This window comes from Asterias amurensis, chromosome 21 (assembly GCF_032118995.1).
Source record: "Asterias amurensis chromosome 21, ASM3211899v1".
Lineage (NCBI taxonomy): Eukaryota > Metazoa > Echinodermata > Asteroidea > Forcipulatida > Asteriidae > Asterias > Asterias amurensis.
The window spans coordinates 7,262,207-7,288,888 of NC_092668.1; the positions used below are offsets into that span (position 1 = coordinate 7,262,207).

The 26,682-nt window shown below is 37.9% G+C and overlaps 1 protein-coding gene across 5 annotated transcripts in view; it reads left to right on the forward strand.

Annotated features, from left to right (window-relative positions):
- Positions 1-26,682, forward strand: part of LOC139953315 (uncharacterized) — a 130,021-nt gene that overhangs the window by 11,678 nt on the left and 91,661 nt on the right. For 2 of the 5 annotated variants that reach the window (XM_071952811.1, XM_071952812.1), the window contains exons 2-4: positions 9,925-10,076; positions 11,698-11,774; positions 21,620-21,724. In XM_071952811.1, the coding sequence (XP_071808912.1) occupies positions 9,925-10,076; positions 11,698-11,774; positions 21,620-21,724 (334 nt within the window). Of the gene's footprint in view, positions 1-9,924; positions 10,077-11,697; positions 11,775-13,129; positions 13,421-14,584; positions 14,630-18,760; positions 18,965-21,619; positions 21,725-26,682 lie in introns of all 5 variants that reach the window. The other 3 variants (XM_071952809.1, XM_071952810.1, XM_071952813.1) reach the window with 3 other exon arrangements.

A 26,682-nucleotide genomic window follows, 5' to 3' on the forward strand; every position in this document is an offset into this window, starting at 1 on the left:
TTTAAAAATTATGGGAATCCAACCTTTTAAATGGTGTGCCATGTTTTTCAATGGGAATCGACCCATGTTTTCTTTAATGGGCAATGAAGCATGGACCTCCAGCAGCTCCATCTGCACCATTCAATAGTGCAAGTTGTTCATTTTAGTAATCTGTGAAATGTCAAGCGTACATGTAGAAAGTGTTTTGACATGCAATGTAACATGATGTTATGTGGTTGGGTGTGCAAGAGATGGCAGAACTATTAGCTAGATTTGGCAGTAAACCATTTCCCTTGAATAGCAGAGCAAAATGCTACGCAAAATGGATCAGGTGCTACTCAAAGATTTATCAACATTCGGGTACTCAATACTAGCATTCAATGTGCACAAAATCTGTTTGTTCTAAATATTTTACCATGCAAAAGTGCTGGATGAAATCATTCCCTATTAAAATGAATGGCAATAAAAACTAACTTGGTTAGAAGTACAGCAGCTTTCAATAGTAAGCATGTTGAGAATCCATTATTTTGAAGTAATGTGGTTAGTATGAAAAAATATCAGTTTTTATGCCACAAAATTTGAATGTGACAAACGCTACTGTCAGACAGGTTTCTCAGATTGTGTCTTCAAACTACGGAGTTGTTCTTCCTGCGAGGACAAAATCTCTGGATTTTCAGCAATATCTCGAGAACGCTACCGCCGTTTTAAAAGAAATTGTATCAAATTCAATATGATTAAGGTCAAAGGTCATGGTTGGACTACATGTTTTAACCAAACATATGACACTTTAGAACAGTACACAAAGTTCACAATTTGCTAAATAAACTGCAATATTGATTACAATCACAACATTTAATGCACGCTCCTTATTCTTTGTCAATATGGGCACATGTTCTTGTTGACATTTTTTTTGATTGAAACCATAGCTGACAAAGCAACCTATATTTGTGGAGAATGGCCTACATTTTCACATTGGATTAAATTTAATTAACGCAGAACAGCTGCTTGTTCTGGTGCAGGAAAACAGTCAATGATTTCAGGCCTGGAAATAACCCATGGCACCCACAGCAATTGCCATGGTGCCCCATGCTTTTGCTATTGACTAAATTCACCTGGGCCCAATTTCATAGCGCTGCTTAACGGTAAGCAAATTTGCGTGCTTACTGTAGCAGAAAAAATTGCTTAAGCCTTAGCACATTTCACAGGTTAGCAGAAATTGGGCGGCCATATTGCGTGTTTACCGTGGATTTGCATTGTGACGTCATTTATGTTCGTGCGGCAAGCACCGGAAGGTTAGCATGCCTTTTCGTGTGCTTACGGTATAGCAGCGCTATGAAATAGAAATTGCAAAGTAAGCACAAAATCGGTCGCTAAGCAGCGCTATGAAATTGGGCCCTGACGTCATCTTGAGAATAATCTTGGATGGACCATATTGGTGGGCAAAGTCACTGTGCGTTATTTAATATAAAGTGCGCATTTTAGGCGATGTTGCCTTGACACGTAAACCAATTGACCACCAAAATGGTGAGCAAGGCACAGTCAAGAGTGCCCTGTGTAAGGTTCCAATACAAATTAACAACCCCATAGAAGTGCCCCTCTTACCAGGGAGGAAAGTTGCTGTGTCCCTTCAATTCAAGAGCAAAGTTCAAGGCCTTGCATTATGCATGCGCAATGTAACATTGTACATCGGACATTCATGTCTCACATTATAATGTCAAAACACTATAGGTTTTGTGTATTTAACCAGGAATGATTTCATCCAGCAATTTGCATATAGCACAATATTTACACTGTTGTTTGTGCAAATTGAATGTTTTCTTAGAGCCAAATTATGATTTCCAGCAGGTCACATACAATATTGTGTCACTTTGCTATCATGCAATGCGAGGGAATCGTTCACTCAGTATCCATATTGAATATTTTTGTGTTTGTCTTCATATAATAGGCCTACATTGTTGAAAATCGCAGAGAATTATCTTTCCACATTTACATAATGGGTATAGGTCCACTTAGCACTTAATGAATTAAGATCCATTAAGATAGTGGCGTACCTATTATACATTTTCATTGGGGGGGGGGGGGACAAGTAGGGGCAAAGATTAAATTGGGGGGGGGTAAAGAAGTACAAGATTGTCATTAATCATGTTTTACTGATTGTTGATACAAACCAATCAGTTCCAAAACTGTCTACATTGTAGTCTACATAGTTTGCAGGTAACAAAAAGAAGATTTTTATCCACTTTCAAGCTGCACACCAATTATTTGTCACTGTGCGTTACATGTGTGCCTTGTTTTAGATTACTAAAATACTTTGTCAATAAACAAAGTATGCCATTATATTATGTACATTTACACCTTGCTCACCAAACATTGGTCACTGCTTATAAATGTAAAGTAAGTATAGACGATGTGACCTCTGACGTCACTCGAAAACCATAACATGATTCGCGCGCGTACCGCTGGGCAAAACCTTTGTGATTTGGCAGCCAGCTAGAAAGTGTATGCAATCTTACCATGACTACGCATATTTTTGCCCAGTGAAACATGGCGTACACAGTGTTTTATCAACAAAGGACCGTTTGAATGTTAACATGGGTCACACCGTCTATACTCAAATACTTTGTCAATAAACACAAGGTATGTCGTGTACATTGTACCATAGACTTCTACGACTGTACTGTAAAATACAATGTTTTTTTGCAAATTCACATAGTATGCCATTACATTTACATTAAATATCTTATACACTAACATTGATCACTGCTACAAATGTAAAGTAAGTATACTCAAATACTTTGTCAATAAACACAAGGTATGTCGTATACATTGTACCATAGACTTCTACGACTGTACTGTACAATACTTAATGTTTTTTTGCAAATACACAAAGTATGCCATTACATTTACATTATATGTTATGTGACACTAACGTTGATCACTGCTACAAATATAAAGTAAGTATACTCAAATACTTTGCAAATAAACACAAGGTATGTTGTGTACATTGTACCATAGACTTCTACGATTGTACTTCTCAAATTCTTTGCAAATAAACATAGTATGCCCGTTCACAGTGTACATGGTGTACAACAACGCCGTGCTATGGTTTACATGGCATCATTCTATCCCCACCTGCAAGTTTCTCTTTACTAAGCCCACTCAAACGATTTATACAGTCATCATTACCACAGTGCAATATCATAGCCATATTAAGCCAGCCCCTTGCCATATAGATTACACTGTGCCATCCAAGTGCAGTTTGACTCACGGCAGATGCATTGCTCCCTGGCCCGACCTCCAACTGTTCTCCGGTCTCTTTATACAGCAGCTAGAGCAGTATTGTTATATTTTTAACCCTTGTTGAGTTCGATTTAGGTTTGAGAACGGGACTGATTCAGCGATGGGGAATTTATTTATCAGTGTCTGGGGGTATCAGTCACACAGACTGTTGCCATTACATGAACAGCATTGTTGACTGGCTGTGACATGAAATGATAAAAGTGTAGAGATTGTGTAAGGAATTTTTTGTCATTGACTTGGATTTGTATCATGTCTGAGTAAGAAAATACCCAGGAGGTTAAGGGAAGGCACATTGTGAAAAAATGCTCAATCATCATCTACTATTTTGGGATATATTTGGCAGTTTGCTTCCCTTGTAAGAAACCATGGGGAAGATGAAACTAACCTTGCATTCTACTGTTGGCCTTCCTTGCATTTTTAAAAACAGACAAAACAGTCTGGTTTAATCACACAATCACATAAACTATCAAATTTAACTTTTACGGAACATGTACGATTGACCAAGGCTTAATAATAATAATAACGAAAACTTATAAAGCACTAAATTCCGCCTAAAAGACGCTCAAGGCGCTTCACAGAGAAACAAAGTGGAGCCAGGATTTGTTTTTAAAAGGTGTTAGAATTTGCTTGGAAAAACTAAAAACTGAGTGTCCAAACTGTCCACTTTGTAAATAACAGACACTAGTGGAGTATCCAAACATTACATGTGGCCGTCCTGCGCCGTTTTTGGAGTCAATGGCTGAAATGGTTGTTGGCAAACTCCCACAAGGGGATAGGCCAAAACTGGCAATAGCCAATTTCTCTCGTACAAACACTGCCTTTTAAAAGCGCATTATTTGGAAGTGCGTTCAGTTTTGTGCAAAGGGTCAGTATTGTATCAACAATAATAATATTAATAATAAATAATATTGGATGTTCTTCCTTGGAGGAACACATACATGTAACTTGACTGCAAGACTTGTTCTGGTTCCAGTTGTGCAGTGTTTTTGTTTCGCCAGTGTACATGTACATGGTAGTAATGTTTTCCAGTGTATCTTGTCTCAAGCACGGTTTAGTATCGCACTCGCATTCTGAAGAAAGGAAACGATGAATAGTGGTTCAGTGGGTATTTTGGGCCCAGGTACATGTCTTGTGTGCTTTCCAGTGCTTTATCCTGTCTCAAGCCTGGTTCATACGTGTACTTCCTGCAAATGCGAATGCGAATGCGATACAAGTATTCGCGTCACAAATTCACAACAAATATTTCGCAACAGATGAGCTGTGTTCAGCTTCTGCGAAACGTTCATTTCAAAAACTGCCATGTGACGTCAAAATATGCTTCGCATTCGCATTCGGAGGAAGTCTGAACCAGGCTTCACTCACAAATTCACAACAAATATTGTGCAAAAGTTGAGCTCTGTTCAACTCCTGCGAAGCATTCATTTCTAAAACTGCCATGTGACGTCAAAATATGCTTCGCATTCGCATTCGGAGGAAGTCTGAACCAGGCTTCACTCAGAGCGTAAGGCCTTTTCACACTGTCCAAAATCTCAGGGTTGGAACGGTTCCAAACAGGAGATTTTGTTAACCCGTTTCACACTGTACAGTATGTAAAAATTTCCAACTCGTAGCATGCTCTAGCCGGATAGAAATCAACCCTGGCAGGGAAAATCTCAATTCGGATCGAAATTGCATTTTTTGTTAAACGGTTCACGCATTAGCCGGTCCACGTAAAGACGAGTGTGAATGTTGCTTATCTCTGATCCGTGCTGAAAAGAAGCAAGGCTGAACCGGAGAGGACCCGGGTTTCAACATGGTTCGAAATGGAAGTAGTGTGATAAGGCCTGTAGAGTAAGGACCTTTTTAAAACTATCCACGTCAATCAGGTTCTGATGATGTTTACATTTTGTCGTCCTGATTCCCTTGATATGTTCCGTTGAGTCCAACCACATACTGTAATCATCAGAATTCATGGCCTTTACATTGTGTGTATCAGTTTCAGGTTTGATCGGGAGGGGGTTGCAGAGGGGGGGGGGGGGTAGAATGGATGACAATCACTCAGAAATTGCAGTACGCTGATCATTTTTTCTCATAAATTAATCACACATGATGGATTTATCAGCTGTCAGTCAATAAATTAACCTACTTCAAGAAGAGAAGGTTAAATCATTTGGCTATATGTTCATACAGGATAACTGTACACTATGTATTGTGAGTGCCCGTTTACAAGAAAAGCAACACTTAAAGGCACTGGACACTATTGGTAATTGTCGAAGACCAGTAGTCTCACTTGGTGTATCTGAACATAAAATGCATAAAATAACAAATATGTGAATTTTTTTACTCATTTGGTCGTCAAAGTTGTGAGAGAAACACCCTTGACGCACAAGTTGTGTGCTTTCAAGATGCCTTGAATTTGAAACCTCAGCTGAGGTCTCGAATTCAATTCAAATACTTTAGTGTGAAATTACCCTTTTCTAGTCTTTTTTAAAGGCACTAGACACTATTGGTAATTACTCAAAATAATTATTAGCATAAAACCTTACGTACTTGGTATTGAGTAATGGAGAACTGTTGATAGTATAAAACATTGTGAGAAACAGCCATCTCTGAAGTAACATATTTTTTGAGAAATAAGTAATTTCTCACTAAAATATTTGAATTTGATTTCAAGACCTCAGAATTAGATTTTGAGGTCTCGAAATCAAGCATCTGAAAGCACACAACTTGTGCACCAAGGGCATTTTTTCTTCCATTATTTTCTCGCAACTTTGATGACCAGTTGAGCTCAAATTTTCACAGGTTTGTTATTTTATGCATATGTTGAGATACACCAAGTGAGAAGACTGGTCTTTGACAATTACCAGTAGTTAGGACGAGTTACTCGACCTAGCTTAGGACCAGCCTTAAGTTTTTAATATCTCCTAAACTCTTTGTGAAATCGACCCCGGGCCTGACCTTTTGTAATCCAGTTACTGTCACACACTTGTTTTTAAGTAAGAGGATCAGTGTTTTCCCCCATATTGACCAATATCACACTTTTTAATAATAATGTCAGGTAATTTTGATAACACTATTTCATCCCACTTAGATCATGAAGATTGGGACTCCATCTGTCACATGCAATATGATTTTAGTATTCGTAGAAGATTGAAAAAAAATGCAAGCAAAACGAAACAACGTGCCTCAAATTCCACATGGCTCTTTTTACAAGAATGTCCAAATCTGTGAGCGGAGTTATTTTTGTCTCACTCACAAAAATGGAATAAATATTCCGGACAATATTCTGATGAATGATAAAAGAGATACGATCAAGCTACTGAGGGTCACGTTACATGGTCATTGACCTTTGACCTCTGCCAAAGGCCTGGATGGAATTCCGGGCATGTCACCCATTCCTGTGTACATGTTGTACTTGAGGATTATCCTTTGCATAATACAGTTAGTAGTCTTCGGTTCAAGCTGGCGTTATGAATTGCTCTGCAGATGTTTGCTCCAGTTCCCCTGGACCAAGGAGGTTGCACAAATGATTCTAGCCTAGAATTATTTTGTTGCTTCTCTCTCTAGGATGGAAAGGGTACTGGGTCAGCAGTTAGAAAAATATTGAAGTAAATACTCTATAGAGGTCAGTGTTAGTGCATGACTTTGAGCGGTTGGCGTGTTGACTGAGCCAGCCCTAGGGTCAATAGATTGGATTGAAATTGAGGGCTGGATTTACTTGGTATTGTTAGTTTTTGTTATTGTTGAAGGGCGGGTTATTGGGGAGGATTATGATGATAAAGGAATGCTGAAAACTTTAGTCTGTAAATGACCTCAGGGAAGTCAGACCAAAAGATGAGGAAGTCCTTACAATAACCCATTGGAGTTTTGGTACTTGAACCCATTGTGTATTGTGCCTAAAATGGGGATTTAAATGGAGTCAGAAATGTAACTTACATTTGTACCATGTACATGTATCTTAAAGTTTTGTTCTTCAGAATGTTCTCAGTAAGACTCTGTTTACAATTACTTGTATGTTACAAAGGCAAAACATGGATTTTTCATCCCACTTCTCAATGGTTTCCTGACTTTGTACTGTACATCCTAAGAAGTAATTTCTTTAAATAGTCAACTTGTGAAGTCTTTTTTGGGAGGGATGTGGATCTAAAAAGAGCCAGTTTAATGGCTCTGCTTACCAAAATCAAAGAATTGGTGCTTACAAAAGCAGGGAATTCTGCGCTTATATCCTGTGATTTCATCAGGAGTTAGCAGGGAATGTTTGCTTGTGTACATACATACACCACACTATCTAATAGGCATTCTTTGCTTACACAGAGCGCAGCACAGTAAGCCATTAAACTTGGCCCAGTACTCCCAGCTTGACCCAATTTCATGGCTCTTCTTTTAAAATCAAAGAATCAGCGTTTACGGAAGCAGGGAATTATGCGCTTACGACAAGCGTATTTCACAGGTTAGCAGGGAATTTTGGCTTTTGTGCGTGCATACTCCACGTTACTAGGCATTCTACGCTTATAAGGTTAGCGCAGAAATTTGGCCCATTGCCATGCAAGCGGAGAATGGTGATTGTAAGCGCAGAATTCGGCAGTTAGCAGAGCGACATACCCTGATATCAGTCAACTTCATGATTCGCATTTATTAGGATTTCGATCTGTCAAAATAATTGTAATTCAAGTATATGAACAAGTATTATTAACAGGTGTACAATGTAATACAATGGACTTGCCTCAAATGTATCTGAATGAATCATTGATGAATAAGGGTAAACTAATTACAAGGTTATTTGTTTTAGTGTTTGCCCTATTGATGATCTCTTTTATTCTGTATGATTAATTGCTTAATCATAGTTCAGCTCATAGGCCTGAACTTTGGAATAGTGTGCCATATTTTGCTTATTAATTTTGGCCCTCAAACATTTTCCTGCTGATTATATGCCAGGGCTGCTCAGGGGCCATTCAGCAAAGTGAATTAATGTTCAGAAATGTAAATTTTTATTTAGTGGCTTCATACATGTTATACTAATATTTGTACACTGAAGAATAAGGTTATGCCTCAAATGAACCAATTATATTTCAAATGTCTCCAACATACAGTTTTCAATGGCTTTTCCTGGCTTTGACCATGGAGGAAAAAAATTAGACAAACAACTTTGTTGTGTAATTTAAGCAGGGATGAAATTTACTATTTTGCCCAGCTGGGTAGTTTTCTTTTTTATTTGTGGTTTATTTGGTTTTTTTTAAATAAAAATTGAAGTTTGACCTTCCCAAAACTTCATAGACTTCATGGACCATTTAATGTTGACATTGTTTAAAGGGTTTCAGTACTTTTTGTATATCAAAACACAATGTACACAGATTTACATTAAACTTACACCGTTTGAATATGATAGTAGAAAGCTTACATTAAATTATTACTTGCCGAGGTGCTGTATTTTGTGAGAAATGAGTAAAACAATGTCACAAAAACACGTTTTACTAATTTCTCAAAAACTACAGCACCTCAGTAAGTAATAATTTAATGGGAGCTTTCCACCATTATTATGCTCAAACCGTGTAATACCCAGACCCTTTAAAGGCAGTGGACACTATTGGTAATGTCAAAGACTAGCCTTCACAGTTGGTCTATCTCAACATATGCATAAAATAACAAACCTGTGAAAGTTTGAGCTCAATCGGTCATCGAACTTGCGAGATAATAATGAAAGAAAAAACACCCTTGTCACACAAAGTTTTGTGCGTTTAGATGGTTGATTTCGAGACCTCAAGTTCTAAACTTGAGGTCTTGAAATCAAATTCGTGCAAAATTACTTCTTTCTCGAAAACTATGGCACTTCAGAGGGAGCCGTTTCTCACAATGTTTAACACTATCAACCTCTCCCCATTACTCGTTACCAAGTAAGGTTTTATGCTGATAATTATTTTGAGTAATTACCAATAGTGTCCACTGCCTTTAAATAACATTTGTAAAATATTTGTACTACATGTTATTGTTATTGTGCTTGGCGAAATTGAATGGCGCACATCACTAGTGTCTACCTCGATAGTCTACATTTAATATCATTAGAGTTAGCACAGATTCTGTTGATTCTCTGCCTAATGAAGGCCACAAAACTTGGCCTTGGTTCGCAGAGAAATAGACCAATAAGCTCTGCTAGGCGCCTACCACAGCAACCGTATTTTACCAATGTCCACTGGGGAATGAAGTAAGATACCTGCTTCTTGCCACACAAAGGGCGCAGCGCAATTAATTGTGATATTTTCACGTCCAATTGACCAATCACAGGTTGATTTGGGGCATAAGGGTGCACCCTACTAAATAGGGAAAAAACAGAGCATCGGCCTCATTAATGTTTTGTAGGCCCTCAAAATGTTCGTTTATACACCGTACACAGATTTAAGAGCTCAATTTAAAAGGGATATCTGATACAGTGTGAAAATGTGCCTAATTGTGACCTGGTGGTTGTCAACTTTCAACTTGAGGTATTTTGGATGACATACATGTAGGCCCTGAAATAAATGACCCTATTGACTGAGAGATGTAGGGACATTAAAGACATTGGACATTATTGGTAATCGGTGTGAATGCAAAAATTTAAAACAAGTCCAAGTTTTGGGTTGTTTTAGAAAAAATTTCAGAGCTAAATTGACTATCTTTTATTTTATTTTACAGATCAACCCTGGGAGTAAAGCGGCAGTCGCTAGCATCCACATTGGTGATTCATTAGAGAAGATCAACGGGCAACCAACCTACAAGCTCGACCAGCATGATGCATTGAATCTTATACGCAATACAACCGCACAACTGGAATTAGTTCTTTCAAAGTGAGTGAACCCTTTTTAGTTCTTAACATTTTCAGGATTGTAACTTTCACTTGCTGCATCCTCCAACCTCTCTTGCTCTTGAATTACTATTGGTTAACTTTTAAAAGAGGCTGTGTCATCATGGCACTTCTACATTATCAGTTATTCCTGCAAGATGTTGTGAAGCTCATTTTGAAGTATAATACCTTTACATGTCAAAATACAGCCAACCAAACCAGGGTAAACCCCATATCTTTACGATAAGTGCACTGGGTTACATTGGATCACACACGGAATGTATACAGATTCTTCAGCTTTACATCATGTACGTCGTTATCCGAAGGACGAAGCAAAGTAGCATTTGCTTTTGGACTCAAGTGTCACAACCAGGACTCGAACCCATACTCTGTTGGTCAAAATCATCAGAGAATTAGTCCATTTCGCTTGACCGTTCGGCCATGACACATCGTTGGGTATGGGCTTCGAGTACATGTATTTTGCTATGAACAAGGCCGAGCACCAAAAACGATATTCAAATTGTTTTTGATTACGAGTACCAAGTCAGAGAACTACATCACTGGTATTTTCCAACAGTTTCAAGCCCCAAACTATGTAATCTTACTTTTAACATGTATCTTTAAGGGAGTGGACACTATTGGTTGGTAATTATTCGAAATAATTGTTAGCATAAAATCTCACTTGGTATCGAGCAACGGGGAGAGAGGTTTGAAAACATTGTAAGAAACGGCCCCCTCTGAAGTATCGTAGTTTTTTAGAAAGACGCAATTTTCCACGAATTTGATTTCAAAACCTCCGATTTAGAATTTGAGGTTTCAAAATCAAGCATCTGAAAGCACACAACTTTGTGTGACAAGGGAGTTATTTTCTATCATTATTATCTCGCAACTTTGACGACCAATTGAGCTCAAATTTTCACAGGTTTGTTATTTTATGTGTATTTTGAAATACACAAACTGTGAAGACTAGTCTTTGACAATTACCAATAGTGTCCATTGTGTTTAAGACTAATGTCAATAGAATAGTTGAAAGTAGTAGTCAGTAATTGTGGACACTCCAGCATAGTATGAAGCTAACCTTCAGATACTGTATACAAGAAGGACATTTTGTTTTTTTAAGTGTCCTTCTTCATGTGGAAACAAGCCGTAGGATATTGAAAGTATGCGAGGATTTCTGTGAATGTTGTGTTGATAAAGGTATGCCGTTGATGCATTAGGCATATAGTCTGTGGACAATTCACCATCAGAAACATATTGTGACCTGCTTCAGCAAATGAGAGTAAATTATTGCGATATTGAAAATTGAGAGAGATGAATGGTTAGCCATTGTGTTAGTAAAATTCCAAATTGATGAAGATTTAAATGTCTGTCATGACTATATGATTAAAGTACTTATTGTATTTTAGTACTTTTTGTAACACAAAACACAATGCCCACAGATCAACATTACACTTCCATCATTGAAGATAATGATAGTAGAAAGCTTTCCTTTAACTAGTATGTGCTGAGGTGAAGTTATTGAGTAATGATTAAAAAAATGTCACCCTCTATATAACCTGTCTTTGGAATTACACAAAAACAACCATATATATATCTTATCTTTTTCGGGATATTTTTGTTCACAGACCACCTCCATTAAATGGTCCACTAATCATCAACAACAACAACAACATGTCGGCGCAGACCAGTTCAAATGTTACAGGTAAGTCTTGAGAATTAATCTTACTTGTACACCATCGTTCCGAGCAAGGAAACCTTGGTAGACTGTTCAAGGAGAACATTGCCTTTTAATGAGATTTGAAAATCGTTAGAGATTGGATTGTAATGAGGTCTGTGTACTAATTGGATAATTTGATATTCCTTTACAGATTGGGACCTGGCGAAGTTCCTTTTTCATTAACTTTATTTTATCATTCATGTTGACCATCATTTCATTGTCAAAGCAGCTAAATACATGTAACAACTGAGAAATTCTTGAACTTCTTATTCAGGTTTGGTTGATTATGTGTACAGACAAATGTTTTATTTGTTCTAAAATTGTACGTATACGCTCGTGTAAAACCAGGTTTCCCAGTTTTTTCTCTCTTTCTTTTCAGCTGGTTTGTGTGATCATCTTTCTTGTCGGCAAATCTTTGATAACAATATATTACAGTCTGCCATTTAAAAAAAAAAAATTCAGTTAGTTTGTTTAGTCGTCTACCTGTGTTGTCATATATGTAGACTGTTTTGTTGGTCATATATGTAGACTGTTTTGTTGGTGTGGACCAAAATTCATAGAGCTTGTTCAACAACAAAAAAAGGTGTTCATTTTAAAGTGTGGCTGAGCAGCACATAATGTACTCCCATTGAAAAATAAAAATCATGTTTAATAGTTTTGTAATATTTAAGTTTTATATACAATACACCGATTTCTGATCGGACTGTTTACTCGGTGCTTATCGAGTCCTACAAAACCGATTAAAGGAACACGTTGCCTTGGGTCGGTCGAGTTGGTCTTTGAAAAGCGTTTGTAACCCTTTGTTATAAAATGCATATGATTAGAAAGATATATTTTAAAAGTAGAATATAATGATCCACACAAGTATCCTCGAATTTGCGTTGTTTTCCTTTTACCTCGTTGACAAACCCAGTCGGCCATTTATGGGATTCAAATCTTTGACTCCGATAAACGGACGACCGTGTGAGTTTGCAAAGTAAAAAGGAAAACCAGGCAATTTCGAGGCAAATGTGTGTGTCTCATTGTATTCTACTTTTTAAACATCATTTTAACAATATATGCATTTTATAACAAATGTTTACAAACGCTTTTCAAAGACCAACTCGACCGATCCAAGGCAATGTGTTCCTTTAAAATCTCTACTAGGCTACATGTACTCACCCAGGTGGGATTCGAACTTGTAACTTGACCATAGACAGTGATAAGAGGCAAATCAGAATCCTCCATGTCTGTTGTGAAAAAGCTCTTTTTTGGGGGTCCAGACCAGTCCCATGTACTGTACCATGGAGAATATCCAAATGTTTGAACGATTTAACATACTGTGAGTTTAACCAAAACAGGGCAACAGAGCGTAAACAACTTCACAGTTGATGACGAGACTGTTTCCGTTGATGGAGTAACCTTCCACGGTTTCTCCCCGAGTAACGTATCGGTGACGCGTACGACAACAACTAAAGTTACCAAGACGACAAGAAGTCGTTCCCCCTCACCCTCCAGAGGGCAGAGCGGCTCGTCTGAAAACCTCATCGGCTATCCGAGAAAGATGGCCGTCCGGTACGATTCAGAGCCCGAGAGTGAGGCTCCGGTGAAGTTTATGTCAGGGGTCATGTGGACGCCACCATCCAGCAAAGGTCAGTTGGCATGACCTGTGAAATTTGACCTTTAAAGTGCAGCATGCCAAAAAGAAATGTGACTATACAACATGGTGCCAGCTAAACAATAATAATGGTTACTGCAGGCCTGGAATGTCACCCTTGAGAGGGCAAATCAAATGGTCCCAATTGGGATTTGAACCCAAGACCCCTGACATTACGAGCTGATGCTTTACTCACTGAGCTTTGAGGCACTGTGGTATACTCCCTCTGGTTTGCTCTTAAATACACATTTCTGTCTCAGTTCTTTAGGAAAACCTGAAGAGTAAACCACTGTGCCTCATAGCTCAGTTGGTAGAGCATCTGCCTGGAGTGTCAGGGGTCTTGGGTTCAAATCCAAATGAGGACTATTTGATTTGTCTCTCATCTCATGTTGAGTTATTTCACTTCTATGATCAGGCAACATACCAAATCAAATTTTGTGTTCATCCTAGAGAGTGCAAGGCCATTTCATTTTGCAAAGGGCACTTGCATTGGAAAACTGTGAAGTGTGTGGGACACTTCTGAAGGGGCACCAAGGCCAAGACCATGGGCAACAAAGGCCACGACTGCTGCGGCCTTAGTGTAATTCCAGGCCTGTTAAAAAGTTTGACTACGCTCACAGCTGAGTTGAATGACTTGAAAGTGAATTGGAAGAACAAATCTGCTATATCTCCAACTCCAACCCCTTTAATAGTGATTTAAATTTTCATCAAGATTTTATTTGATACTAGTGATATGTAATTAGAATAAGACTGGATTAGGGCAAAGCCTTTAAGCTGTTTCCCAGATGAGTTAATGGTCCAACTACAGCAAAATCTGGAATCTCCGTTTTACTTGTCATTTTAATATGAAGCAGGGCAGATGTTTTTTTATACTTAGAAATATCTGAGGCCAACAATAGGATGAAAACATATTTTATCTCTGAGTCTGAAAAATAGTTTAAACCAAAACAAAGTCAACCAAATCCTGGAGTTAAAATTAATTTGTCATTTTTTTTCATAATTGGTTTTGAATCAAATCCATATAACATAAACCATATAATTTATTTTAATACCCATTGATTGACCTCATTAATTTCCTATTACTCTATTTATTTCAATCTGTGCATCGATTACATATTTTCATTTCATCTCTCACCCTCCTCCTAATTTGCATATACAGGGATGTACCATCCACATTCGGTTGTCATCCCTGTCAGATCAAATGGTACGGTCGATTAGCATGAATGCTTGCTTGGAATCGCTCTATCAATTGCACCATTATTTCCAGAGCCCTGTGTGATTTTGTGTTTTTCTCATTATGAATGGCGTTGATTTGGTTTTAGTTTTCGATTTTTGTATGCAGTTTCACTCGTCGTTTTTATTTTCTGCAGTGCATTTTATTTTGATATCACTTTTGATTTTGGTTTTGTTTCTTTTGCCTTTTGGTCCTGCATGTACCGTCCTCCCATCTTGTGACTCTGCTCTTACTTTGCAATCCTTTACAATTGTGCTCCATCTTTCATTTTCTAACTACCTGGTTTGTTTGATCCTTCATCATTTACATCATGCCCTTTGACCCCTGACCTTTGTTGCCGACCTCTGAACCCCGTCTTCTACCAGCTCAGATAGTTACTGTACATGCGAAGATCAACCTAGGTCATCATCTTCCCCCTCCCTTACCCGTTCAACCCCTAGTCATGTGACCAAAGAGTGTGACCCAATAACATCCCTGCCACCACGCCCAGGGGAACCAGCCACACGACGGGAACCAGCTAATCCAAAACGGCACCGCAGCAGTTTTTTCATTCGACCCAGGTCACGAAGCAGCGATGGTATTTTTTGTTTTCTGTTTTTGAAAAAGTAGTTTAAAACTTGCACTTTTCTATAGTACAAAATCAGAACAGAGTTAGAAGATAAATTTAAGCTTGCCTACAAATTATGTAAATAGAAAACAAATGACTCATGTACATGTACATCATAGTCGGGGATCAAGTCGGCTGAGAAGCATACACAAAACATTCAAACTGAAAAATTTTACAGTATGTGATTTTAATTTGAACAAAGAGATAAACAATAAAAATAATATTAACTAGTACTTAAAGCACTTATTTACAATAGTCATAAATGTCCTGGGCTTAGCATGAAATTTCTTCCTTGATAAAAACAGGATTTATCAACCAAATTTCCAAGTGATTTTCAGGATAAGCAAACAACAGCTGAATACTGCTAACAAGCAATAAGCAACAAATTTGGTTGGTAATCCTCTTTGTTTCAAGGAATAAATTTCATGCTAAGCAAATTGTTGTGCTTTACAGGCTTTATGAAATTGGGCCCTAATCATTGCACCAATAACATCCCTTTAATCTTTCTCAGGATTCCCTTCTAAGGATTGTGGCTCAAGAGAGAGGGATTAAAAAACATTTTCAATCTGAGAAACGAATCTGCATCAAACATTTCTCAGATTGTGTATTCTAATTGCGGAATTATTCTTCCCATTATGTACACATTAACCGCTCCACATTTTCGGGCAATATCACAAACCTTTTGAAATGAAATTGTCACAGGTTAGTTTTATTGTTTATAATCTAAATTTCTAGAGGATTAAAACAGTTGCACTGTTCCAAACCACAAAGGTATATTTTGCCTTTAAATTTCTTTGGCAGCATTTCCCAAAGCCCCACTGTATGCTATTTGAATGCGTTAGACTGCCGCTGACAATTAGGTCAGGTTGGAAGGCTCCCCGAGGAGTACGCTTGAAACTTGAGCTTGACCTTTGCCCCCAGCCCCATCAGTATCATCAAAGTCAAGAACAAAAACCCTCCCCTCCAATATCTCGGCGCTAGGGTTTTCTTTTATTTCATGCATGCTGTGTGGTTTGAAATTTCATGATTATGAGCATGTTATGTTGCCATGGTAACCATTAGTTGCCCAATTATCACGTTCATACCTTTGGCTCGGTTTTTCACTTTCATAGTCTGCAACACTTTTAAACAAAAACAATATTGCATAATTTTTTCCTATCAATACTTCAAAAGTTTTTGTGTCAAATTTATAATGAATTGAATTGAATCAATTGAAGCATTGAAAAAAATAATAGGGATCCGAAAGTCAAATTACAGAATAAATGATTTAGTTTTGTTTGATTGGGAGATGCATGGTTAAAAGTCAGCATACGGTCCCTAGTTTTGGTTCATAACATTGCCTAACAGTTTCGTTTAAAAGTTTCTCAAAACTACCCTCAAAGTATGTTGTATGCTTTGTCAAACCTGCAAAGAATTCTCCTTTATTCCAATATACCGATGTGTAATTGACAAATAATGTAAGTCACTCAGCACAAGGGCAACTGCAGTTGTCTATATATATAATCGTCTGCATACATGGAATTCATGTCATTATTGTGTGGTGTGTGGAAAGTGGTGCCTTTTCTCTCAGGAGATACATGTATTACTTGGACATCGTTGAGCATTGCGTCACTCTCTTTCATAGAATACTTGTAACACTACTGTTTCTTCATACTTTCTCACTTGTACACATGCTTACAGTACTTATGAAAACATTCTTGCCTCTGACTCACAGAAAAAAATATATTGTACAAGTTTTATGAAAAGTTTATCATGAAAAATAAAACTGTTTCTTGTACTCAAGGGAAAATATTCAACAACAAAATTTTTAAACTTAAAAATCACCTTCAACAACCAACTGATTTGTAATTGACAAATAATGCAAATCACTCAGCGCAAGAGAAACATCTTTCCTTGAGGCTGTTTCAGACTTGGCGGCTGCGACTATGGCTACAGCTGAATCGCTGCATCATGCATTGAAGTATAGGACGTTCATTGCAGCACCCTTAGCAACAGCCGTAGCCACTTATAGAGATAGGGCCTTGCACGTAGACTTGTGGACAAGTCATTAAATGCAGTGATAGCAAAATGTTTTTTTCTGCGTATCTCGCGAAACTGGTGATGTTCTCATGAGACTGCTGGCTTTTTCGAAACTACTGCTCTCGAGATTACGCGATGGAGTAGTAGTCAGGCGCGATAAACATTTAACGACTAGTCCACGAGTCTTCTTAACAATCGGTCAAGTGGCGCAAAATGTCATTTTACATTTTGCTTTTTGCGTGAAGTATGAACATAAAGCTGTGAAAGAATTGATGTCACCGATACTGTAAAATTTATGCAAGAAAGCACTTTCTTGTGTGCAAGAAAACACTTTCTTGTTAACTGTTGACTATGGTATGGGTTTCGACGCCTGGGGATCCACAAGCTTTATCCATTATATCATTAGTTGTGGAATTTTAATTGGGCAATAGGGGATCGCTAATGAAGCTTGAGGTTGGAACTTTTTTATTAGAAGAGAAATCTTGCGGGACAGAGGGATCTTTGTCGTCTTCATGATTGGAGAGTAGATAACCGAATCATGGATTAGTCTGGTCATGTGTTGTAACAACATCTATGCAAGGTTGAATTGCTACGCAGTCTGGAATATTATACAGAATGGCTGAATGAATTCCACTCTGCCAACTGCATTTTTAGTCTCCAAGTACACATAAAGATGTGATTATATGTAGACAGTTTTGCATGTAGATGATGTCACTCACAGGGTACGTTTTACACGCATACGCCTCTCTTAATACTTATGCATGACGTCATAATTCTTACCCAAAATGAGGCTATGGGCGCCAACCCCATCACTTGCAGTGGCTGCGCCCATCGCCTCGTTTTGAGTTAGCATTGTGATGTACCTCATGCATAAATATTAAGAGAGGTGTATGAGCCTGCCCACAGGACTGTTTGGCGGGTTGGCGTAGTGGTATCTTTCCTCGCCTTCAACCTTTAGGACCCCGGTTCGAATATGTGGTTTGGGTTTCAGTCCCTACCTGACTGCCTGGGTTTTTCCCCGTGGAATAACTCTCTGGGGTCTTCCCCAACATCTAAAACTGAAACTTCCTTCCTTGTCTTCTCTCCATTTGTGTTTCTTGACAAGTTAAAGCATAGAGCTCTATGGTTGCAGTGATAAAGTTTGCTCTTCTGAGAATCCGTGGCTTCACAACCAGATTTTTTGTTTTGAAAATATGCATAAAAATTTTGCTATGGGTGTTGCTATGGGCATCTTATGCTTCTATGCGTGTTAGCGATAATCCTATAGATGTAGCTACCAATTCAAAATTGAGCCGAGAGCATTTTGTGGCAGACTAGAATCATTGTATACATGTAATATAATTTTATAAGGTATTGCACCCTTTTACTCTCATCTACAATAACAATTATTTATGATGAATAACAACAAATTTGTTTTTAGGTCTAAAGGATGAAACTGAAAAAACTAATTCTAAAAAATAATTATTGGATTACAGCTTCTAGGAAAGGCGTATCACCATGGCGACCCGTTGCTTTCCAACCTCGTTCGAAAGACGACACAGCAACCTATGCCTTCTCCTCACCCCCCGTCCCTCCCCCACCCCCAGAGTCCGACACTGAGGACTTCCCCCCTATGGTACCCCCTAAGCCCAAGGTGGTCCGAAGGAAGCTGTACCTGTCAGCCAATCAGCCGCAGTCTGGTAATTTGCATAATTAGTATCTGTAATAACTCACCTGCATGTTTGATTTCTTAGGGGACCAATGAGAGATGAGTACGTGCCCCTCATTTGCATGGAGAAGAATACTTGTTGGTGATTGCACGGACTGCCCTGGACTTAATCCAATCAACTGTTAGCATGACACAAGGATGTGCATGCTTTGATGTCTCTCAAAGTTCAATTTTTTTCTTTTTGTGTGAATGTAGTGCATGTATCATTTTCTCCAATCATTTACTTGTGTGATTTGTATTTTTATATCGCACTGCATTTGACGTTCCTTAATTGATTGATTTGTGTTATGCCTGTTGCATTTTTGTATTAACCTACTTTTCTCCTTCGTAGGTTTTTCATACCTCTATCTGTGTGTATTTATCATTAACAAATGACATTATTTTTTCAAAAAAGGTTGACATGCTCGAATGTTTGTTTACTGTAAGTAGAAGTGTGCTGTTTTCTGACAAATGTTGGTACATGTATGTGGGTTTCACAACTTCAAATTTGTTTGGCTACAGCATTGCATCAGCCAAGATTTGGGTTGCACAGTTTGCAATATTATTATACAGGCCTGTATGCTTTAAAAGCTTTGGAAGGGCAAGGGCACCAATGCATTTTCTCCTTGGTAAAGGGCATCCTATGAGGAAATTGTAACTACTGGAGAATTTCAAGGGCACCAAGGCAATGACATGGGGGCATGGAGGCAATCACCATCGTTGCCTCCATGAAGTATCAGCACTGAGTTTACACTGCTTTCCAGTCTGAGTTTATTTTGTTGCCAACCCAATAGAGGAATTGGTACAGATAATAATAGAACAGTTGTTTGTTAGGCCTTCCTGACAATGTGTCCTTCAACATCTCCGTCTGTCTATGGAGCTCCTCTTCATGTTGAGGCCATAGAGTTTTAAAAATGCCAGACTAAATCACATGGCTTTCTGAACATACTGTATCCAAAGAGGTAAAGATGTCTGACGCTACACTAAGCAAATCAAAATGGTTGCGAGTGGTTTATCATTAATTTAGTCTAAGCTTCTTGCAACCATACACACTTCTGCTGTCACAAGACCTTATAAATGCACATAAAATATTCAAATGGCATTTGTGTTATTACATGTAGGTGTTAATGATCTATTCAATAGTGCTCACATTGTACACTAAGTAATGATCTCTCTTTTGCTGAAGGTGTTGCTCTAAAAAGACCAGCTGTCGATTTCACAAAGAGTTAGGACCCGTCTTATCTGGAGTTAGGACGAGTTTAGGATTAATCTTAAGGTCTGCATGCTCATTGCAGGGTTGGGACTCGTCCTAAGTTGGGACTCGTCCTAAGTCTTAAGTTTACTCTTAAGTTAGAAAAAATGTTGTGAAATCGACAGCTGGGCCCAATTTCATGGAGATGCTAAAAAAAGGTAGAAAGCATAACAATCTATCTCATTGTTATTACATGGTGTTACCGCAAACTCTTCTATAACAATCTATGGGCTGTAAGCAAGTAGGCACAGCTTTGACATTTGTCAGAGGGCCCAATTTTTATAAAGCTTCCGAAAAAGCTTCCGTGTGGCAAGTCGATACACACACATGGTTTTACCGCAAACCAAAGCTATATTTTTCTATGCTAAGCAAGATTTTGTGTAACAGGCTTTTATAAAAATAAAATATGGCCTGCTTTTCAAAGAGTCAATACCACAAAAAGAAGAACAATACTTGGTGTACCCATATGAACTAAGAGATGGATAACTCCACCATGCAATCCTTCAATATTATATTTTATCCGCAACACACTGACTGTTGTGTAATGTCTGACCTGTTTCTGCTAAGTAGCATTTTTCTGTGCTTAGCAAGATTTAGTGCTGGGCATGAAACTGGGCACAACTCTGGGAGACAACACCGTAAGATCTAAGAGACTGATTGATAACTCTACCATGCAATGCCTAGCTGTCAATTTTATCCGCATCATAGCGACTCTCGTTTAATGTCTGACCTGGTGTAGCCAAGCTGGCAGACTGCCAGTTTTGACAACTCAAAACATTAGTTAGATTCATTTGTATTATGATAATGTCTGGCATAACTTAATTAAGTACTTGTTCATGTATACACACTGTGTGGCTACAGACAGATGGTTGAGAGTGCAGATCTTTTTTCTTTTATTAATCGTCAAATTTGTTTTAGAGAAATAATGGAACAATTTGATAGCTATGGTTAATAATTTTAATATCAACCACGACGATCCATTTTAGGATTAGAATCTTGCACTTTTTTCAGGAAGCTGTGACAGCACTATGGAAAAAACTTACTGTTTAAAAGTTGTTCTTGATTAATTTTGTTCAGCAATGTGAACAAAATTGCTTAACATTTATAATGTTGTGTGAGAAGTTACCACTTTCAAGTTGTTAACCAAAAGGGAAACTGACTGGGTAATTCTAAAAACAAAGTATACAATTTTATTACTTGGTATATATCATTCAACGTTAACTTTGTCACTTGTAAAATGTTCTTGTATTTGTACAATGTGATTTTTTTCATTATGTCTTGTATTTGATAATCTTCCATGAAACATTCCTCTGTATTTTGCACTTTTTCGTTGATGTTCTCCCCTTTTTTTTCTGCCTGCTCGTTTTGTTTATCCTGCATGTGTGTTGCCTGCAGAAATCCCAGCCAAACCCGTTGGTATTGGCCGGGTGCGTAAATCATCACGAGGGGCGGAGATGTTCTTTGCACGTCAGGCCGAGCAGGGTATTGCGAGGGACCCAGGTATTAATAAGCTTTGCATGTCGTGCATGACTGTCGTACAGCACTCTCACAAACCCATCACAGAAAAGTTTGTCTTCATCACTAACCATGTTGGATCACTACGTTGTTACATCATATGTTTTTCACCGTTCAAAAGAATTGTAAATAATTTTGAATAATTGTTTTTATTACATGTATATATCTAACATTAATGAAACTTTAGCCATTTTAAATTTGGTTCATCCTGCGAATGCAATACAAATTTTGTTGTTACAAATTTGCAATGAATAATTTGCAACAGTTGACTGTTCTCAACTCCTGCGAAATGTTCGCTACGAAAACATCCCTGTGACGTCAAACTTTGTATTGCATTCGTAGGAAACATGCACTGGGCTTTACATGTAGGTGCCATGACTCCTTCTTAGATTTGCTCAAGGCCCCTACAGTGTAACCATACAGCTATGGGTTTCAATGTACCTGTCTGTACAAATTGTATAACATATTGTCGGTATTGGTCATGCCATGAACTGACGTATCGGTAATAAATCACAAAATTCTGCAAATTGGTTTTTGTATAAATTGTTGATAAATTCATTACTTTTAACATTTTCATGCTGAATTTCTACGAAGTGGCATCATGATACACCACTTAATCAATTGAAACACGTATAGCACAAGCACAGTGCCAACCATAGATATTATGACTTAAAACAACCTCGCCCCCTCCTTTCCTAAGGTGTGGGAAATCGGCAAACAAGGACTTGTTTTCAAGTCTTCTGTCCATTCTTATGCATGAATTTCTCACCAAGTGGCAAGAAGAAGTCAGAGATAAAAGAAGTTCTGAATCCACATACACAAAAGAAAGATCTGACCATGGAACTCGTGAACTCATTGCTCTATGGTACTTCTAGATGTAGATCTGCTCCGTCCCAACTTTAGAATTGTCCCAACTTGATTGTTACAGTTGGGACTACCCAACTACACTTGGGACAACTCTATAAGGTTGGGCCAGAAGATCTATTTCTACAACTCTTGATCACACATCATCAATAATTTGGCCAGCTTTACCTACCTGGCCCCTTCCATTGTAACACTCAAGTTGGGACTACCCAACTACACTTGGGACAACTCTATAAGGTTGGGCCAGAAGATCTATTTCTACAACTCTTGATCACACATCATCAATAATTTGGCCAGCTTTACCTACCTGGCCCCTTCCATTGTAACACTCAAGTTGGGACTACCCAACTACACTTGGGACAACTCTATAAGGTTGGGCCAGAAGATCTATTTCTACAACTCTTGATCACACATCATCAATAATTTAGCCAGCTTTACCTACCTGGCCACTTCCATTGTAACACTCAAGTTGGGACGGCCCAACTGTTGGACAATTCTAAGGTTGAGACAGAAGATCTATTTCAACACCTCTTGATCACACATCAATCATTTGCCTACCTCAGGCCCCTTCCATTAAACATGTCATTGAAACCAATGGGCACACTTAACTCATGTTTCATGCATGCCTACTTCCATGTTTCATGCATGCCTACATCTATGTTATGTTAGATTACAGGTGGGAATGTGATATTGGAATATTGTGGCAGAGTGATTTTCCAAGGTTAGTTTCTAACCTGAAAGACTCTGGGCTTCCTCCATGGGTACACCACATCAGTTACTCACTAGAAAATGTTTGTCACATTTCAATGTCAAACTTAGTTGAAATGTGGATTTATGAATTGCGGAAATACTTCCAATGTTGATTTTACGTAGTTTGTCCCACTCTACTTATTGCTTCGGAAAAATTTGTACTAAGCAATAACAAAAGTTTTATGAAAAGTTATCTTCAACCATATTCCAAGTGTCACAGCCCTACCTCATTAAGTGTCTAAGTCATTAAAAGTTAATTAGTCATAACACCATATGTGAGAAATGTTATTGTTAATTAACATGTTTAGTTCCATGAAACTACTAAAATCTGTTCCATGTGTTTGTTTAATTACTTAAACAGTTTAGTTAATAGTCTCACAAAACTACCCAAGTAATTTACCCACAAATGTGAAAAGTGACTCTGATTTGCTGTGTAAAAGCCCAGTTCCTGGTTCCTGCATATGTGAACACTAAGCGCAGTTGACGTCACAAATTTGCAATGAACAATTGTGCTGTGCTCAGCTTTTGCAAAACATTCACAGCAAAAACAGAGCTGTGTCATCAACTTTGCAGAAAGAAAGTCTGCAAATTTTGGGCACTCGGTAACAATCTAAAGCTCGGTTCATATTTCCTGCGAATGCGTGACGTCACAAAATTTGCATTGAATAATTCCCAACAGTTAAAATGGGCTCAACTCCTGCAAAACGTTCTTTGCAAAAACAGCCATGTGACATCAAAATTCGCTTCACATTTGCATCCGCATACTCAGGAAGTATGAACCAAGGTTAAGACTAGCAAGCTTTCAGTGTAAATAAAAGAAGACCATGGTATATTTCTAGAAATCAAACATAATAATTCTGTCATTTCTTTCTGCTAAAAATTGTGGCCTTCCAAAGCAACAACGGCTGGACATTGCAAGGTCACATTCCTTTAAGTTCCTCTGTACTTTCCCCAAGGATAAAAACCAGTCGAGTGCATTCATTGAAAAGCTCATCAGCTGTCCGTCCGTGTTATGAATATCACTTGAGATGAACGTTGGGATTTATTCTTAGATGATGGGCTGGATTAGAGATAGTACACTATGTAAACCTGAAACGGCTGGTCATCCCCACAAGCCAAATACATCTATAATTATCATGCAGTAATATTTTAATCCACATTTTTTGAACTATATTTTTGTTTCTGCTGGTATAAATGAGAGAATTCACAAGTTATCACTTTAAAGGCAGTGGACGCATTTGCTATTGTCAAAGACCAGTTTTCTCACTTGGTGTACATGTATATCCCATCATACGTAAAACAAGCCTGTGCAAATTTGGGCTCAATTGGTCATCTAAGTTGCTAGAAAATGATGAAAGAAAACACACCCTTGCTTGGACGAATTTGTGTGCTTTCGGATAGGAATAAAATACTTCTAGCTAGAAGTCTTTTATTATTTTAGTGAGAAATTACCTCTTTTTCAAAAACTACAATACTTCACAGGGAGTCGTTTCCTACAATGTTTAATACTATTAACAGCTCTCCAATGCTTGTTATCAAGTCAATTTTTAAGTTAATATTTGTTTTGTGTAATTACCAAACGTGTACCTTCCTTTAAAGGCACTGGACACCTTTGGTAATTGTCAAAGACCAGTTTTCTAACCTGGTGTATCCCAACAATGCATAATATAAAAAAGTCTGTGAAAAGTTTGACTCAATTCAACATCAAAACGAAATGCAGCCTGTGAAACTTTCTAATCATTTTGGTTTATTTATGAAAAAATAGACAGATTGATTCTGTGCATGTTTCAATGTTGACAGTGCTCCTTTTTCAAAAAAAACCTCAAAAATAGCAACACGCGGGCCAAAATAACTTCTCACTGTAGTTTTATTGGTCTTTATGTCAGTCATGCAAGGTTTTTTGTTGACAATAAAAAGTATTTTGAGTAGAACAGCTGAGCGTTAAAACATTTTTCTTGTGACGTTTTGTTAGTTCATAAACATAATATAGAGGGGGCATGTACCACTTAAAAGATCTGATGCATAATGGTTACACTTGATCAAGTTGCACTAACATAATGAGACTGATTATTAAGTGCACTTGTTTTACTGCAAACATGTATTTCTGTGTTGTTACTTGTTTTAACTCTTATTCAGTTTCTCAAATGTTTACCAATAATTGCTCCATTTTCATTCAGTTGTACCCATCATAACCTTGTACTTTACCAATTTCACTGTTGTTGTTCCTATCTTTGTTGTTACAGGAAATAACCATAGTTTTCTCCTTGTTAAACCATTGTTAAAAACTTGATCATTTACTGTTGTATCTTAATAAGATTCAAGTTGATGTACAAATGTTGCATTTCACCCTGTCAAATACCCTGACTACTTTACTATATGAAACTATTGTTAAAGTGTTAAGGTACCATGCTGAGGCGACCATTTTGTTCGGCATGGTAGAGTGCTCTCCACCGAGGCGCAAATCGATTCCCATGAAATATAATTTGACACTGTATTCGAATACAAAAAAATATTCCTCTGATTTGTGTTCAGTGACAGAGTTTGCTTTCCCTTTGTGGGCAGGATTCAGCTTCATGGAAGCATATACCTCCACGACCCAAAGCGTTAGCTGGAACTATTATTCATGTTTATCCTTTGTGTATATATACATGTACCTGTACATTAATCTTAACAAACAGTAATCTAACATAATGAGTTTGTACTAACATTTGTTGAACCTTTTCCCCCCATCACTCACAGTTTGACATGTCCATGTTTGTTATGCCACCAGGTTTTCCATCGGAGGTTTAACGTCCTTCATGATGTAACATTTTATTTGACAGGTCAAACAATAACCACTACTATTGTTACTTTTGTGTGATTGTAGCTTTAGTTATAGATCTCATTTTAACATTTATTAACAGAAGCTTTTGACATTCATTTACATGTGAGCGATTTTACAAAACATTCAGCTTTAAGAGAAGTTAAGTAGGATTTGAAACCTTGCATGGTGGAAATACGATATGGAAAGGTTTGCGGTAACACCATATGTAATGACTATCTCTATGAGTTGGGGTGGTTTCTGAAAAGAACCGTTGGTTTCAACTCGAAGTTTAGAGAAGTTGATAATATTACTATTGTGAATTCTATTGTGACACCGCACTTTGCTTTGCATTTAATTAGATTGATATGCGTTGTAGTACGATCAATCATGGCCCTCTGTTGTCCTGATATTGTCCTTCTTGGCCTTGGTGCCTCTTCTAAAGTATCCCGTAGACTCTCAGATTTCAAATGGACGTGTCCTTTACAAAATGAAAATGTCCTTGCCTGACAATAACTAGTCAAGTTTC